Source organism: Panthera pardus, unplaced genomic scaffold, assembly GCF_024362965.1.
Source record: "Panthera pardus isolate Hobbes unplaced genomic scaffold, ASM2436296v1 HiC_scaffold_22, whole genome shotgun sequence".
Lineage (NCBI taxonomy): Eukaryota > Metazoa > Chordata > Mammalia > Carnivora > Felidae > Panthera > Panthera pardus.
In genome coordinates, this window is record NW_026526788.1 from 2501463 (window position 1) to 2516000 (window position 14538).

Here is a 14538-nt window from a genome sequence, read left to right on the forward strand (position 1 = left end):
CCAACAGCCTATTAAAACGTGTAATGCCAAAGTAATGCCTAAGTTGAATGATCTCAGAGGATAACAACCCACCTCTCCAGGAAGCTCAATGCTCAAGAGTATAGCAGAGGGCAAGAGCACCTAACAGTGATGTTGCCAAGTTGATGAGTTTTTATGATGTTCTTACCACCTACTTAACCTGCTTGATTATCTGTTTTGCAAGCCCACAGTAGATCGGAAACAGACAATAAGAAGGTAAAAGAACTGGCTATTACAGAAAAAGCACACTATCAATAGCATTAAGTTCCGCAGAACAGAACCCCAGGCCTGGGGTCCTGTGGAGAGGAGGAGGGCTAACAGTTTGAAGCGCTTCTGAGGACGTCGCTGAATTACCGCAAAGACTGAGGGACGTTTACAAGTTTATAACCTGGAGCCATCAAGAAAGACTTCAAATTATGCTAAGAGTTTTCAGGATTTTTACCAAAACAATTACACTCTGTTGTAACATTTCAAGTTTATTTAGCTAAACTCCATTCCTCTGAAAACTTCACTTAATTGGAAGAGCTCATTCCACAAATAAAGGAAGAATCTCTGGTTTACCAAATACTACAGAGCACAGTTACAGCTTCTGGTACCAATAATGGGGAAAGTGCACACACACACACAGGAAGTAAAAACACCCTATACATGGTAATTCCTTAGAACACAACAGTGAAACCATCATGCAGATTCTGGCCAGGGCTCCCTGGTGGGGGAGCAACACGGATCGAATGAAGAGCCCGTGAATGTGAACTGAATGAGAACTGAATCGTGTAGGCGTCTCAAGGAAGGAGTCAAAGGCAGAGGAGAGTCAGAGTCTGGGAGTCTGGACAACTGGGCAAAGTGAGGCTCACAGATCACTCAGCTGCTGAGTGACAACAAGGAGGTCAAAATGAGGCCTCCTGACTTCCAGATTCTGCTCCTTCCAGAGCTCCAGCACCCTTCTAACCATGTAGCCTCTTCTATTTTTCCCAGTGGCCTTGGCAATGGGAAAGGTGCACAGATATTGCCCCAAATTTTCAGTTACTTAGTAATCGGAGTCCTCCCATCTGGATCAACCCCTTCTCTAGCCCATAGTCCTCACCAGAACACAGCTGAAAACTCACACGCCATTCTATTCTTCTGCCCTGATCTCCCATCAACCTACTCAAGAGTCCTTCTCCTCACATTAACTCTGCGCTTCTGGTCATTCTGGGCCCAGCTGAGCTCCTCTCTTCACTGTGACACCTGGCTCATCTAGTCCATCTTTTCCATTTAATGCCACTCTCTCCCTCTTCCAACGTCCTGTAGCATCCACTCTCCACAGCTGTTTGGCATTTACTACCTAACAGTGCCCACTCTCTCTTTATCTAGAAACGATACAAGCAGACCATACTCAAGATTCCATAAAAAGGAAGGTCTATGAAGCCGTTTCTAGGTCAAAGGGGTTTTAAAGAAGCAGCAGGAGCAGAGACGGGCACCGGGTGCCAGCAGGAGAGATGGGAGAGTCAGGACGGGCACATCATCTGATGGGACAGGATCCCCCCTGGTTTCCATCTGTGGCTTCTTAGGATATCTTACCACAAACTACTAGGCTTGCTACTAGCTGTGTGAATCAGGGTTAAAGGCAGCACAGCTCAGAAGGAAGAAAAGAGGGGCACCTGGCTGGCTTAGTCGGTAGAACATGCAACTGTTGGCCTCGGAGGTCGCTGGGTATAGGGATTACTTCAAACAAAAAAAATGCAAAGAAGGAAAAAGAGAGACGACAACAAAGTCTTTGGAATTGGAGCTGCACTGGGGCTGGCCCACGCCTAGCATCACCAGGTAAAGCCCACTCTTCTCCTGTTGTATCTGAGGCTAGGCCTCCTCTGCCCCCACCTACCCACTGCATGCCGGTAATTCACTACCATGATGCTCAAGGTCCCTTCTGTAATGAAAAGTCAGTATCTGAAAAACAGTGCTATTTTTCTATAAATATTTATAATGAGGTCCGCAACATCTTCCATTTTAATACTCTTAACATTTCAACGTAGGAAAATGGCAGAAAGAATATATAATAAGGCTCACAGATGCTTACTATTAAAGCTGAAGAGTTACTTGGCTAACGTGAACTCCCACACATGGCAACTTTTTCCTCCTCACTTCTACTCTGAGTGCTTCTGATTTTTCTGTTTTGTAAAATTTTTCTACATTATCCCTCTTTTTCTTCCCTCACTCTCTTTTAAAAAACTGCCCTTTTCCTTCTCTGTAGAATTCTTCTATCCCCCAAATGACTATCACAGAATTGCAGAATGGATAGTAGTTAGAGATGCATAAGACAAGGAGACAGGGCTGGAGACAGATGGCCTGTATTTCCATTTCTTAGCCTAAACATAAGTGGCTGTGCAAAGAAAGTCACAAATGCTTGGCACTGAACTGGGAATAAATCATGTAAAATTATCCAAGTTAAAAGTTATGACTGAAGCATTATGATAAAGACTACTCAAGAACAGGAAGATAGCAGAAAACTTTCAAGTATATCCTATCTATCCCCTCCTCTTCTACCACAGTCTTTTCCAAATTTTTCTTAAAAGCAATACTACCTTGTAGCATATGCTGGTTGTACTTCATGAGGGTTGCGACGGTCAGACCAGAAAAACAGCAGTCTATCAAATTTGGGTTCAATGTCAGCAAACTGGGCTTTGCCTTCTGGAAAAATTCGAAGTATACCTCCACTTACCTAAGGAAAAGAGCCAAATATTTGAGTATGAGAGTAAGAATACTATAAAATTAAATTGATGGGGGGCAGGGGGAGATCATTTCAGAATGAAAATTCTTAACTGGATTATTCACAAATACATTCCAATTAACAAGGTATGAAAAGGAGCTGAGATTCCAAGTACATGCAATGATAAGAGGAAAAATTCATTTTTTTAGGGACTTTTTTGTAAATATTTGGTGAAACAGATGAATATTCTGAATTCAAAAGGCTTAAACATGACACTTGGAAGTTTTAAAAACTAGTCATTACACCTTTCTGATTTAGGTATGCTAATGATATGCTTAATTAGCCTATTCGTTAAAAATGTGTCCGTTTCAATTACTATAAATGGTTAAGTATGTCAAATAAAGGGCTTACTGTGTTTTAACGTTCAACAGTAATTAACAGGACAGTCACAAATTTAATGGCTCTTACTTAAGGAATTCAACCTATCAGTAGAAAGTGTCCTCATTTATGATCATCACTGTGGTCATTTTATTAGAAATGGGGGCTCTCCCTTGCAAGACTGGGCCTCACACATTGACGGCTAGCTGCTTACAGCACTGGATTCCATCCAGAAAGGATAATTACTATTCACCCAAATATACATCCTTCTCTATCTGGGATCAGATGGACTCACCTATTTATTCCCATACCAACCGAGTGTCTACTGTTCTGGGACCTGTGCCGGGCCCTCAGGACAGAGGAGGGAACAGTGCACACAGATGCTGTCCTTGTGGTACTTACAATCTGGGGGGAATTAAAGTGAGGCAAAACCCACCCAACTGAGTAGCTCTTTACCCTTGAAGAACCGAACTCCTAAGCAGGTAGATTCTAAAACTGAAAGCAACTCATACTTAATCAAGACATCAAGGAGGTTGAGCCTATGCCCAGAATCTGTAGACAAGCTGTTTATCAGGCTCATTCTTAAGTTAAATTTGAGCTACTGTGTACCCTGGCCTGCCTTCCTCAGGCTCTCTTCAGATGGATTCCTGTGGCACTCATGCAAACATCTAAAGAATCTCTAGACTGTGACCAAGAACATATCCTTTCTTCCCCTTGCCCTTTGACTGGAGTCACTGGGAATATCACAGGTGATCTGCTGAAAATATTTGAAAACACGTAATTAAAGCTTCCAATCCCCCTGTGGGAAACCTTCCCTGAACCCTGAATTAGGTGGCCCCCTATGTGGTCCCACAGCAGTCTATCCTGCACTGGGCATAAGCAATTGTTAATGTACTCATCTGTTCCCTCCACTAGATTCCAAGCTCCATGAGGGCTATTTCTATTTCTGGTCTATTTCCAGCATCCAGAATGATGTCTGGCATGCTGTACATACTCAGTGTAATCTTGCAATGGAAGCTTTTAGATCTATATACAAAAATCCTAATGACTTTTTTCTTCTTATGTACTAATTTAGAAACTACGTATTAATGACCTTGGCTAGGTCATATCAAAATTAAAAGGAGATCAGCCTAGAAAGAACCTAACAAAATACAGAAGTTAGGAGTTGTTCAAACATATTTCTAGCTGTCAAGATATTCACAGAATTGGGGAGAAATATTTTTTAAGTTTTAACCGAAGTTACATCAATCTGTTTTGTATGTTGGGCTCAAGGTGAATGACCAAATTTCTTTCTTTTAAACTTTGAAAGCTGTAATAGAAAAACCATGCACGTTGTAATGCCTCAACATCTACTTAGCAGTAAAACTTACCTTCATTTTGAACTTGGGCAAAACCAGAGGAAAATCTTTAAATCAGTATAACACAGAAAGATTACTGGAACAACACTGTGAGCATGCCTTAGGTTTTAGGGTATGATTTAGGATAGGACTAGGTTTTTACATAATTAAGACTTGGTGCTTTCCATTTCTATGTATATGTTTGTTTGTGGGAGGGAAGTGTTTAAAGGTTATTTGATTTTTAAAAATTACTGGGGCACTTGGGTGGCTCAGTCAGTTAAGCATCCGACTTCAACTCAGGTCATGATCTCATGGGTCGGGAGTTCGAGGCCCATGTCAGACTCAGTGCTGACAGCTCAGAGCCTGGAGCTTGCTTCAGATTCTGTCTCCCTCTCTCTCTGCCCTTCCCCCGCTCGCTCACACACACACACACACTCACTCTCTCTCTCTCTCAAAAATGAAGAAACATTAAAAAAAATTACCCTGGCTATACAGGTGTGTTCCCTCTGAAAATCCACAGGGCTATTATATACAGTGTGTTCATTTTTCTATTTGAATATTTTGCTTCAATAAAAGTAAATACAGATTTTAAAAAATCAACCCAAAATTAGTTTAAACAACCTACAAAGCAGTAACAAAGCATGACATACTTCTGAGGTTTCAATCATTTAAACTCAAGTGAAACTCAGGCTAATATAAGGAAATAAATACTTAAAACAAGAGAAAATTAAATGTACTGTAAACTCTAGTAGGTTTTACAGGATTTGTCAGCACTGATAAACTTCTAGTTTTTCCAGAATCAGGAGAGAAGGAATCCTGCCTCCAATATTCAATTCAATAACTCAATGCCAGACAGTATCTCTGCAACAAGAAGAAGTAGGAAATAACCCATAATATTTATATATAATCTCCCTCAAAAGCCGTTATAAAACAAGTGTTCTCAGAAGTGTTTTTTATAAAAGCCACTAAAACGTATATATTTTAATTAAATACATTTTGGTATCGGTTAAATTTGGGGGGGCACCTGGCTGGCTCCATCAGTAGAGCATGCGACTCTTGATCCCGGGGTCGTGAGTTCGAGCCCCCCGTTGGGAGTAGAGCTTACTTAAAAGAGAAAAAACAACAACAACAAAATGTTACATTTGGATGAATGCTCTAATATCTGAAAACAAGGGAATCCACTTTTTGAGACATATTATTAGATTTCACTTTACAAAGATCCACTCCTAATACCCAAGACTGAAACAAATCTAAGAAATTTTAAACTATTCCATGTGTGAAAGACAGTCTCACCTAAGAGGAATCTGAGTCTTAATACCTATGAGAAAAAAGAAAAAAAAAAAAGAACGGTCAAGCAAGCTGCATACCTTGGCATCCCAGTCTTTATTAAGATAATATATACACGTCACACATCTTCCATCTCCATTTGGATTATCAACGTGACGTACATAACCCGTTCCGTTGCCTGGATAACAAGCAACCATAGCCTGTAATAATAACGATGATGGTTTTAAAAGTCTATACATACATGAATAAAAAGGAAAACATTTTATAAAAGAAATCTCTGATTTGGGACTACTTTTACACTTACATTCTCCTAAACAAAAACCGTATTTTGTAGGTAAGAAAAGGCGAAGATATTCTACGTTGACACAAAGACTACAAAGGTAGGTTGGTGAGTAATCCAAAGCCTGGGGAAATCTGCTTCACGGTGAAGGGAAGAACTGACATCGAAGAATCAGAGAGTATCACTTGGCTGTTACAAGCCATGTGCCCTTGCTTAGAACCCCAAAGGTCAGAAGGATTCAGGAACTACTTGCGCCTTCATTCGTACTGATAATCAAGATCAAGTGAGTCTTTGTTCTGCTCCAGGGGAGACTTCTATCATCCCTGAGCTCAACCAAAGAACACCTACATTATTACTGTCTGAAGGCCAAACACCCAATCTGACACTGTCTCTGAATTTAGTTCAACTCCAAACATTAACTCATTTGTCAGTGACTTAAAAAAAAAAAAAAAAAAAAAAAAAAAGGCTAAGTGTAAAATTAGCACGTGACTCACTCCTCCTCAAACCAGAAAGAAAGTCGTTTTTTCACTCAGATTATAACAAGATGTAGTTCAGAAGACCGTTGGGTTAATAAACACGAAGGTGAAGAGAGGTCTAAAATAGAAAAGCACTAAAAGAACTCATAGGTTCTACGACCGTAGTACACAGTAACCAACTGAAATTAGAAAGAGTGATTAAAAACAAAAAACCTCAGGAATTATGCAAAAAACAAAAATAAAGATGGTCACCACTTATTCCCGAAATCTTTCACTTCTCCAATCTCTTCATGGATTGAAGTCAATAGGGTCAGTATTTTTTTTTTAATAGGGTCAGTATTAATGTCAATGAATTAGTATAAAGTTATTACACACTAATTAAGTTACATCATTATTTAAAGGATAAATGGCAAATGCTAATTTTTAAAATTCATATTCAACTGATTAGTGAATAAGTAACTCAGTGTTCCATCTCTGAGAGACTAGGAAGCATTTTAAACCTGAAGGCTTAAAAAAAAAAAAATCACATTTTCATAAACAGCCTGGACCTACAGCTCTTTCAGAAGCAGAATTTTTGGTAAACATTCCATACGTCTCTATTTTTTCTGATTCCAGATAGACTTACATGCTTTCTCTTGGGACTTGAGGTTGGTAGTAACAGGCAGAACAGCATGAGCTCAGTGGATTGAATAAACCCAAATAATTTCCTTGTCACTAGCAGCTAGGAAAGGCATGGGTAGCAGACCTTGAACAGTAGTATAAGAAGGTACCAAAATTCAGGGTGCCTGCGGGACTCGGTCAGTTAAGCGTCCGACTCTTGGTTTCGGTTCAGGTCACGATCTCATGGTTTGTGAGATCAAGCCCCATGTCAGGCAGGCTCCATGATGATAGCGGGAAGACTGCTTGTGATTCTCTCTCTCTGCCCCCACTACGAGTGCATGCACACTCTCTCTCTCACAAAATAAATAAAACAAAACAAAACCAAAACACCCAACCTGAAGTCTTCTCTAAAGTGATCTCATCTTAAAAAAAGTTCACTGAGGCCTCTCCAGCTATCTGGTAACCTGAGCATATCCTGAGCAAAGAACAAAGGGGAAAATCTTTCTTTGTTCATCCACCCACCACCCCACCCCATCCATCCCATAGCAAACACCCCCTGAGCATCAACTATGTACCTGAAAGGCCTTGGTAGGGAGGGGCTACAATGATGAACAAAACAGAGTCCCTTGTTTTCATTTATTATGGAACTTAGTGTAGTGAATAAATAACCAATAAACAAACAGATATAATGTTAGGTAGTTATCTTTTCATAAAGTTAAAGGACACAGAAAACAGGATGATTTCTAGAACAGAAATCAAGGAAGACCTCTCTGAGGAGCTCACATCTGAGCAGAGACTAAAATGAAGGGAGTGGTAGGTTGTGCAAATATCTGTGGGTGAGCACTGTGGCTGAGGGAAAATGAGAGCAAAGGCCGAAATGGCTGGGCCAAGTGGAAAACCATCGCAGGCCAGCTGGACTAGAGTGAGCAAGGGCAAATTAGGAAGGGTTCAGCAAGCCATGGTAAGGACTTCGGATACTGCTCTAAAAGGGACACAAAGCCAATGGAAACATATCTGATCAATGTTTCAAGAAGGTCGGTTTCAGTTCTGGATGCATAAGACATGGCAACTGCAATAACCTCAGTATCACCTACTAGCTGACGTTTGCCAGATGCTGACCATCTGCCCACACTGTTCTAAGAGATTTGCGTGTAAGAACTCCTCTGATACAACCACACGAGGTAAAAAGTATCATTATCCTGGTCTTCATTTAACTGTGAGGGAAACGGAGTCCCAGAAAGGCTAATTAACACACTCAGGGTCATGTGACAGTAGAGCCAGGTATACTGCAGGCATACCGAACCGCTACATGAGGCTGCGGGGAAGAAAGAGTGAGAAAACAGAGGCGGCCAGCTGGCCGCTGTAGTTTCTAGCAGAGAAACAGAAAAGGAGGCTGCCCAGGCTGGCAGAGTGGGGCATACTCTGAAGGCAGAAAAGCAAGGTGATTTGCTAACAAAGCGGAAGTGGAAATCGGGAAGAGCCAAGGATGACTTCAAGGTTCTCTACCTGTATCATCTGATGAATGGAGTTAAGTCTTCCCCAAAATGGAAATACTAGGTGAAAGAGCGGTTTTTATTAAAAAGGGGAAAGAAGTTTCTCAGCAATGGTCAGGATGAGCCAGACACCCCAGAGCAGAACAAAACTGCACAGCGGGATTATGGCTCGACGTGGGATCTGTCTGTACTGGTCACTTCTAAACTGCTTTCCTTGGAATTCTGGGGTTATGTAGAGGTAAGGGAAGGGGGGGGTGGAGGAGGGGAAGTGAGTGGGGGAGGATGGGGGGAGGCATTGAAATGAGAAGAGACCGGGGCGCCTGGGTGGCTCGGTCGGTTAAGCGTCCGACTTCAGCTCAGGTCATGATCTCACGGTCCGTGGGTTCGAGCCCCGCGTCGGGCTCTGTGCTGACTGCTCAGAGCCTGGAGCCTGTTTCAGATTCTGTGTCTCCCTCTCTCTGTGACCCTCCCCCGTTCATGCTCTGTCTCTCTCTGTCTCAAAAATAAATAAACATTAAAAAAAAAAAATTAAAAAAAAAAGAAATGAGAAGAGACCAAAGTAGGCGGTTCTGCCCCAACCTTCAACTAGGGGCAGCATTTCCCCGCATGCTGGTTTGCAACTGAGGAAGCAAGGCCAGGAGTGAGTCCCCAGAGCACATCCCTGCAGGCAGACACTAGGAGGGCAGAGCCTAAGCATACCCAGAAAAACCAGATTGTCACAGGAAACCTGTGAGCCAGGCGGGGGGGGGGGGGGGGGGGGGGCACTCCTAGAGGTTCTGGGGGGTTCTGGGGAAAGAGAAATCCTGTAGGAAACCTGCAAAGGTCTGGATGAATTCATTCAAATACTGATATGGGGACAGTGCATTTAGTAACTGACGCACATACCAAGACTCCTCTCATTTGGACTGTAGAAAACACAAAAAGGTATTTCTCTAGGGCTCGGGATTAAGAAGGGCACTTGTCTTGATGAGCACTGGGAGACGTGTAGAACTGGTGAATTGCTACATTGTACACATGAAACTAACATAACCCTGTATGTTAACTGGAATCAAAATAAAAACTTAAAAACAGTAAAAAAAGGTATTTCTCTAATCTCATGAAATCTGGCAGCTACAACTGTCTTCAGCCAGTATTCATATTTAAACAGTTATCCTAAAATATCTGAATTATCAAAATTTAAAGTTCCTTAAATATGGAGCACCTGGGTGGCTCGGTCAGTTGAGTGTCTGACTCTTGATTTCGGCAAAGGCATGATCCCAGGGTTGTGGCATCAAGTCCCAAAGGTGGGCTCTGCACTGGAACCTGCTTGGGATTCTCTCTCTCTTCCTCTCTCTGCCCCTTCCCTGCTCACTCTCTCTCAATAAAAAAATGAATGAATAAAATTCCTCAAAAGTAACATAGCTTTTCCAGTTCTTCCAGTTTTGAAATAATATTCATGCTCTATTTCTTAATTGGTACTTTTGTTTTCCTAGTGCATTTTATATATATTTGTGTAAAAAGACTCTGATGTTGCTGTTCTTGTTTTGTTTGCTTTCAATATGCACCTAACATGCTCTTATTCATAATACTTTTAGTAAACTCACTTTTTTTTCTATGAATCAGTTGGTAAAGCAACTAATAGCCACTCATTCTAATCTAGATGTCATCAACAGCCTTAAAAAATATTTATGGCACTGATTGGAATTTAAACAAAAACTTTAAAAAAGGAATTAAAAAAAATGTTATTTATGGCACACCTACCATATTGCAACTACAAAAAGGCCTGCTATGGTAGCTGTCTCAAAGGACTTAACTGCAAAGAAAAAAAAAAAAATAGGCACACACAAAACAAATAAACTGAGTCGTATAAATAATAAACAGAAAAAGAATCCTGAAAAAAGGAAGTATTTGTGTAGGATAAAGAAAAAGTGAGGGGATGAGGCTTTGGGCTACACATAAGACTGAAGCTTATCTTTGAAGGACAGATGTGATTTGAAAAGGTGACAGGAAGAAAAGCAGAGTGTAAGAGCATAACAAATACAGCAGTTAAGTGACTGTGGGGTATTTTATTGATCTGCTCCACTACTTAACTACTTAAATGGTGAAGTTCATTTGGTGGAAACAGGATGAAATCTTGAAAGTTACGCAGAGGAAGTAGGACATGAAAGGGAAGCAACGGTGAGCCACTGTGGTCCTTGGGTGGGTATGACCACTGTGAAAGCTTTTAAGAAGGCAGCTTTTTTATTCTAGGATTTATATGAAAGATTATTCTAAGATAAAGCACACTGCTTTGGTCTGAATGTCTGTGTTCACCCCAGATTCATGTTGAAATCCTAACCCCCAAAGATGATGGTAACAGGAGGGGCCTTTGGGAGGTGCTGAGAGGTAATGAGGGTGGAGCCCTCAGGAATAGGATTAGTGCCTTATAACAGTGACTCTGGGGGGATCCCTGCCCCTTCTGACCAATGTGAAGACACAGGGCAAAGTAGCTGGCCATGAACCAGGAAGAAGGCCCTCACTAGGCCCTGCTGGTCACCTTGATCTGGGACTTTTCAGCTTCCAGGACTGTGAAATACATTTCTGTGGTTTAAAAACTACCCAATCTGGTTTTGCTGTTGTTGTTGCTGTTGTTATGGCAGTCTGAATGGACCAAGTCACATCTGTAAAAGATAAAACTGTTCCAACAGATTTATGTTAGATGTACTAGTTCTAAGGATAAGGAAATGCATTAAAGTCTATCAAGAAAACTCAAAATGAGGCTTATCAGGGATTGAAATGACACTCCTTGGTTGTCCTCTGTCCTTTCCCAGGAGAAGCAGGACTAGACTTGACCCTGCACTCCTCTAAGGTTTGGGGTTGAGGATAGCAGAAGAATCTAGGCATTTGCCCGGAAAAACAAACAAACAAACAAACAATGCAAATGCTCATTTACAATTCTGAGGTATGATCCTAATCTGCCATGTCTTTGAGATGCCAGCTTTAAATATTTCAATTTCCCACTGGGAAAAGCCTATTTAAACATAAGCAAAACAATTAAATACTATTTTTTCCTTTTTGATATGAAAATATACATGATTGAGGATGTTCTTAAGATAAGAAACACCATAAATTTGTTTTTCACTCTGAGAATAAAAGGAAGGAAGAGGTTTGTGATACCTCTTTGGAATCTGAAGACATTTATTTCTGGCATTGGAAGACTTGTATTCAATATGAAGTTGAACCAGGAAACTTTAAAAAAATTTTTCCTTTTTGAACAGAATTATTTTAAAACATGGATTCAAAGCTAAGAGAACTAGGGGCGCCTGACTGGCTCAGTCGGTAGAGCATGCAACTCTTGATATCGGGGTTGTAAGTTCGAGTCCTGAGTCGGGCGTAGAGAGCACTTAAAAACAAAATCTTCAAAAAACAAAAGAAAAAAAACGAAGCTAAGAGAACTAAAATTTTACGGGCTGTCAAAGTACTATTTTCCCTGGATGAAGGGAAACTGTTCATGCTCTGAAAATCTATCCTATTACAATGTACCGCCTAAGGGTACACAGCCCTCTGCCCTTTGTCCATGCTGACAGCTAACACTAGCGGTCCCTGCCTGCAAGCCAGGTGTGGACGATCTCCTTTAGACTTCACAGCAAATTTATGAGGAAGGTACAATTAATCTCTCCATTTTAGAGGTTAGAAAATTGAACTACAAGGAGAATAAAAATCTTGCCAAAGGCTCTCAGCGGTGGAGGTGGGACATAAATTGAGGCAATCTGGAGGGAAAAATCACTCTGCCTATTGTGTTCTTCAATTCTTGGCCCCAGTGAGGCTTGTGTTCAGTCTGAGAGGTTCAGATGGGATCCGTAACACAGGCTCCTACAGGATTCCCCCGCCTGCTATATGCCAGACTCTCGCATAATGCTCAACTCTCAGACGTACAGATGTTTTCCAGCTCTATAGGACACCTTACCTTTTAAGTCTCTTCCCCATCCGTTCTGAAAGCACACCCCCGGCCCCATCATCGCTACCTCTGTGGTTATATACATCTAATTCAAATATGGGGAAAAATAATTGGTCATCAAAAGAACTGAAGTAAGAGCACGTACTGTAAGAATAACCTAATTTTAAAACTGCAGACTTCAATTACACCGGTTTAGGTAAATCTCATTTCCAAAAAAATACCACTAAAAACTTTATAGAAAGTCATGAATTTTGTTCACCGCTTTAACTACTTCGGAGGGAGGGGGTAATGAAAGAGGGCAATCTACACGCATTAACGTTTTTAATCTCTTATTTGCTAAGCTTAATGTTATAAATAAATATCTCACCATAAGTAAACCCAGACTTTACGTTTTGGGAGGCAAATTTTGCAAATCCATGTCATGGCAAAAATGAAACTAGCACTGAAAAACAGGGTTGGGCAGTAAGAACAAGGCCAGTTTTTCTCTTGGTACAAAAGCCTCCAGTCCACATGGGGCAATAAAGACCTTTCAGAAGATCAACATTCACTGAAACTCAACTCATTCTAAAGAGGAAGAGAGGAATGGAAAAGGAGGTCCTGGGAAAGTGTTATGGCAGATCATGGCAGAGTTTATGGGAGAAGTCGTATACGCACTAAGCTTAAAAAGGAAATCTGTAAGGTGGAAAGTGGGCACTTCCAACAGAATGAATTTCACAAGGGCAGTTTTAATCACGGGAAAATAACAGAACACGTTTGGTGACAGGGAACGTTCAGATTTGCTAGCGCACCGAGTTCTTGAGAAGAGGTAAGAGGGGCCAGACTGCAGACAAACCTGAGCACCTTCTTACTCCACAGGCAGAGGAGAGCCAGCATCCTGGGCAAGGGAGCAACATAATCAGAACACGGCAAGTTGAATGTAAGATGGATTCACTCAAGGGAGCAGGAACAAGCAGGACACTGAGAAGACCGGCCAGAACACACTGAAACACGCAGAACTGCGACACATCAAGAAAGGGAAAACAGTGTGATGTGGAGGAGGGTCTCTGGGGAGGGTGGAAAAGAGGGAGCCAGGGCTGGGCGCAATGGGGAGGAATCCTGGCCAGGAAAAAGGGAAAGGACTTGGTAAGGTTTTCACAGACGGTGGGCGGGGGAGACACGGCTGAACCAAAGATGCCTTACGAGGGTCTGTGCCTGGTTGAGATTAACAGACCATGAACAGAAGCAGGGAGCATGGGCTTGGGAGAGGCCGGTTCCTTTTTTGGACACACTGAGTTTGCCATGCCGATGGGCCATCCAGGCGGAGATGTTCAAAAGGCAGTTGGAAATGCAAGTCTGGAACTCCAAAAAGAGTCATGGCTGGAGATGCAGACTTAGGCGGCCTCTTCACAGGGGCTGAAGCCGTGTGGCTCCCAGACATTGCCAAGGAAGAGAGTGTAGGGAGAGAAGAAAACAAAGCACAGATTCGTATGGCATAAACTCATCTGGAATAAAAGCTCATTAAACTTTGCTTTCCTGATCACAGCAAAAACAGTTAAATAACCAGGCAAAGGCTGATAACTGTAAATGATTTATGGCTGATTTTTTTTGACTAATTATTCATTGACTAATTGTACATGATAAACACATACTACAAAATGGGATTAATAGGGGCATTTAGGTTGTTTCTTAAAATGTTTTAAGAGGTTTTTACTATTATTGGGTTGCCTGAGTGGCTCAATCGGTGAAGCATCCGACTTCGGCTCAGATCATGATCTCGTGATTCACGAGTTCAAGCCCCACATCAGGCTCTGTGCTGACAGCTCAGAGCCTGGAGCCTGCTTCGGATTCTGTGTTTCCCCTCTCTCTCTGCCCCTCCTCCGCTGATGCTCCATCTCTCTCTCTCTCTCTCTCTCTCTCTCTCTCTCTCTCTCTCTCTCAAAAATAAATAAACATTAAAAAATTTTTTTAAAAAGTTTCTTGCTGTTATAAACAATATTGGGATCAACAACAGTTCTGGAGCTTGTCATTGTAAACATCCTCAATACTTTCCTAAAATTAAACTCCTAAGAGTGAAATTATAAGCCTTTA

General features: G+C 41.5%; 1 protein-coding gene across 3 annotated transcripts in view; it reads right to left on the reverse strand.

Moving 5' to 3' along the window:
• The window catches only part of EGLN1 (egl-9 family hypoxia inducible factor 1), a 57482-nt gene that overhangs the window by 4198 nt on the left and 38746 nt on the right, over positions 1-14538 (reverse strand). For 2 of the 3 annotated variants that reach the window (XM_019419019.2, XM_019419018.2), the window contains exons 2-3: positions 5787-5906; positions 2580-2716 (exon numbers count right to left, since the gene is read on the reverse strand). In XM_019419019.2, coding sequence (XP_019274564.2) covers positions 2580-2716; positions 5787-5906 — 257 coding nt within the window. The remainder of the gene's footprint in view (positions 1-2579; positions 2717-5786; positions 5907-14538) is intronic. The other variant, XM_019419020.2, reaches the window with a different exon arrangement.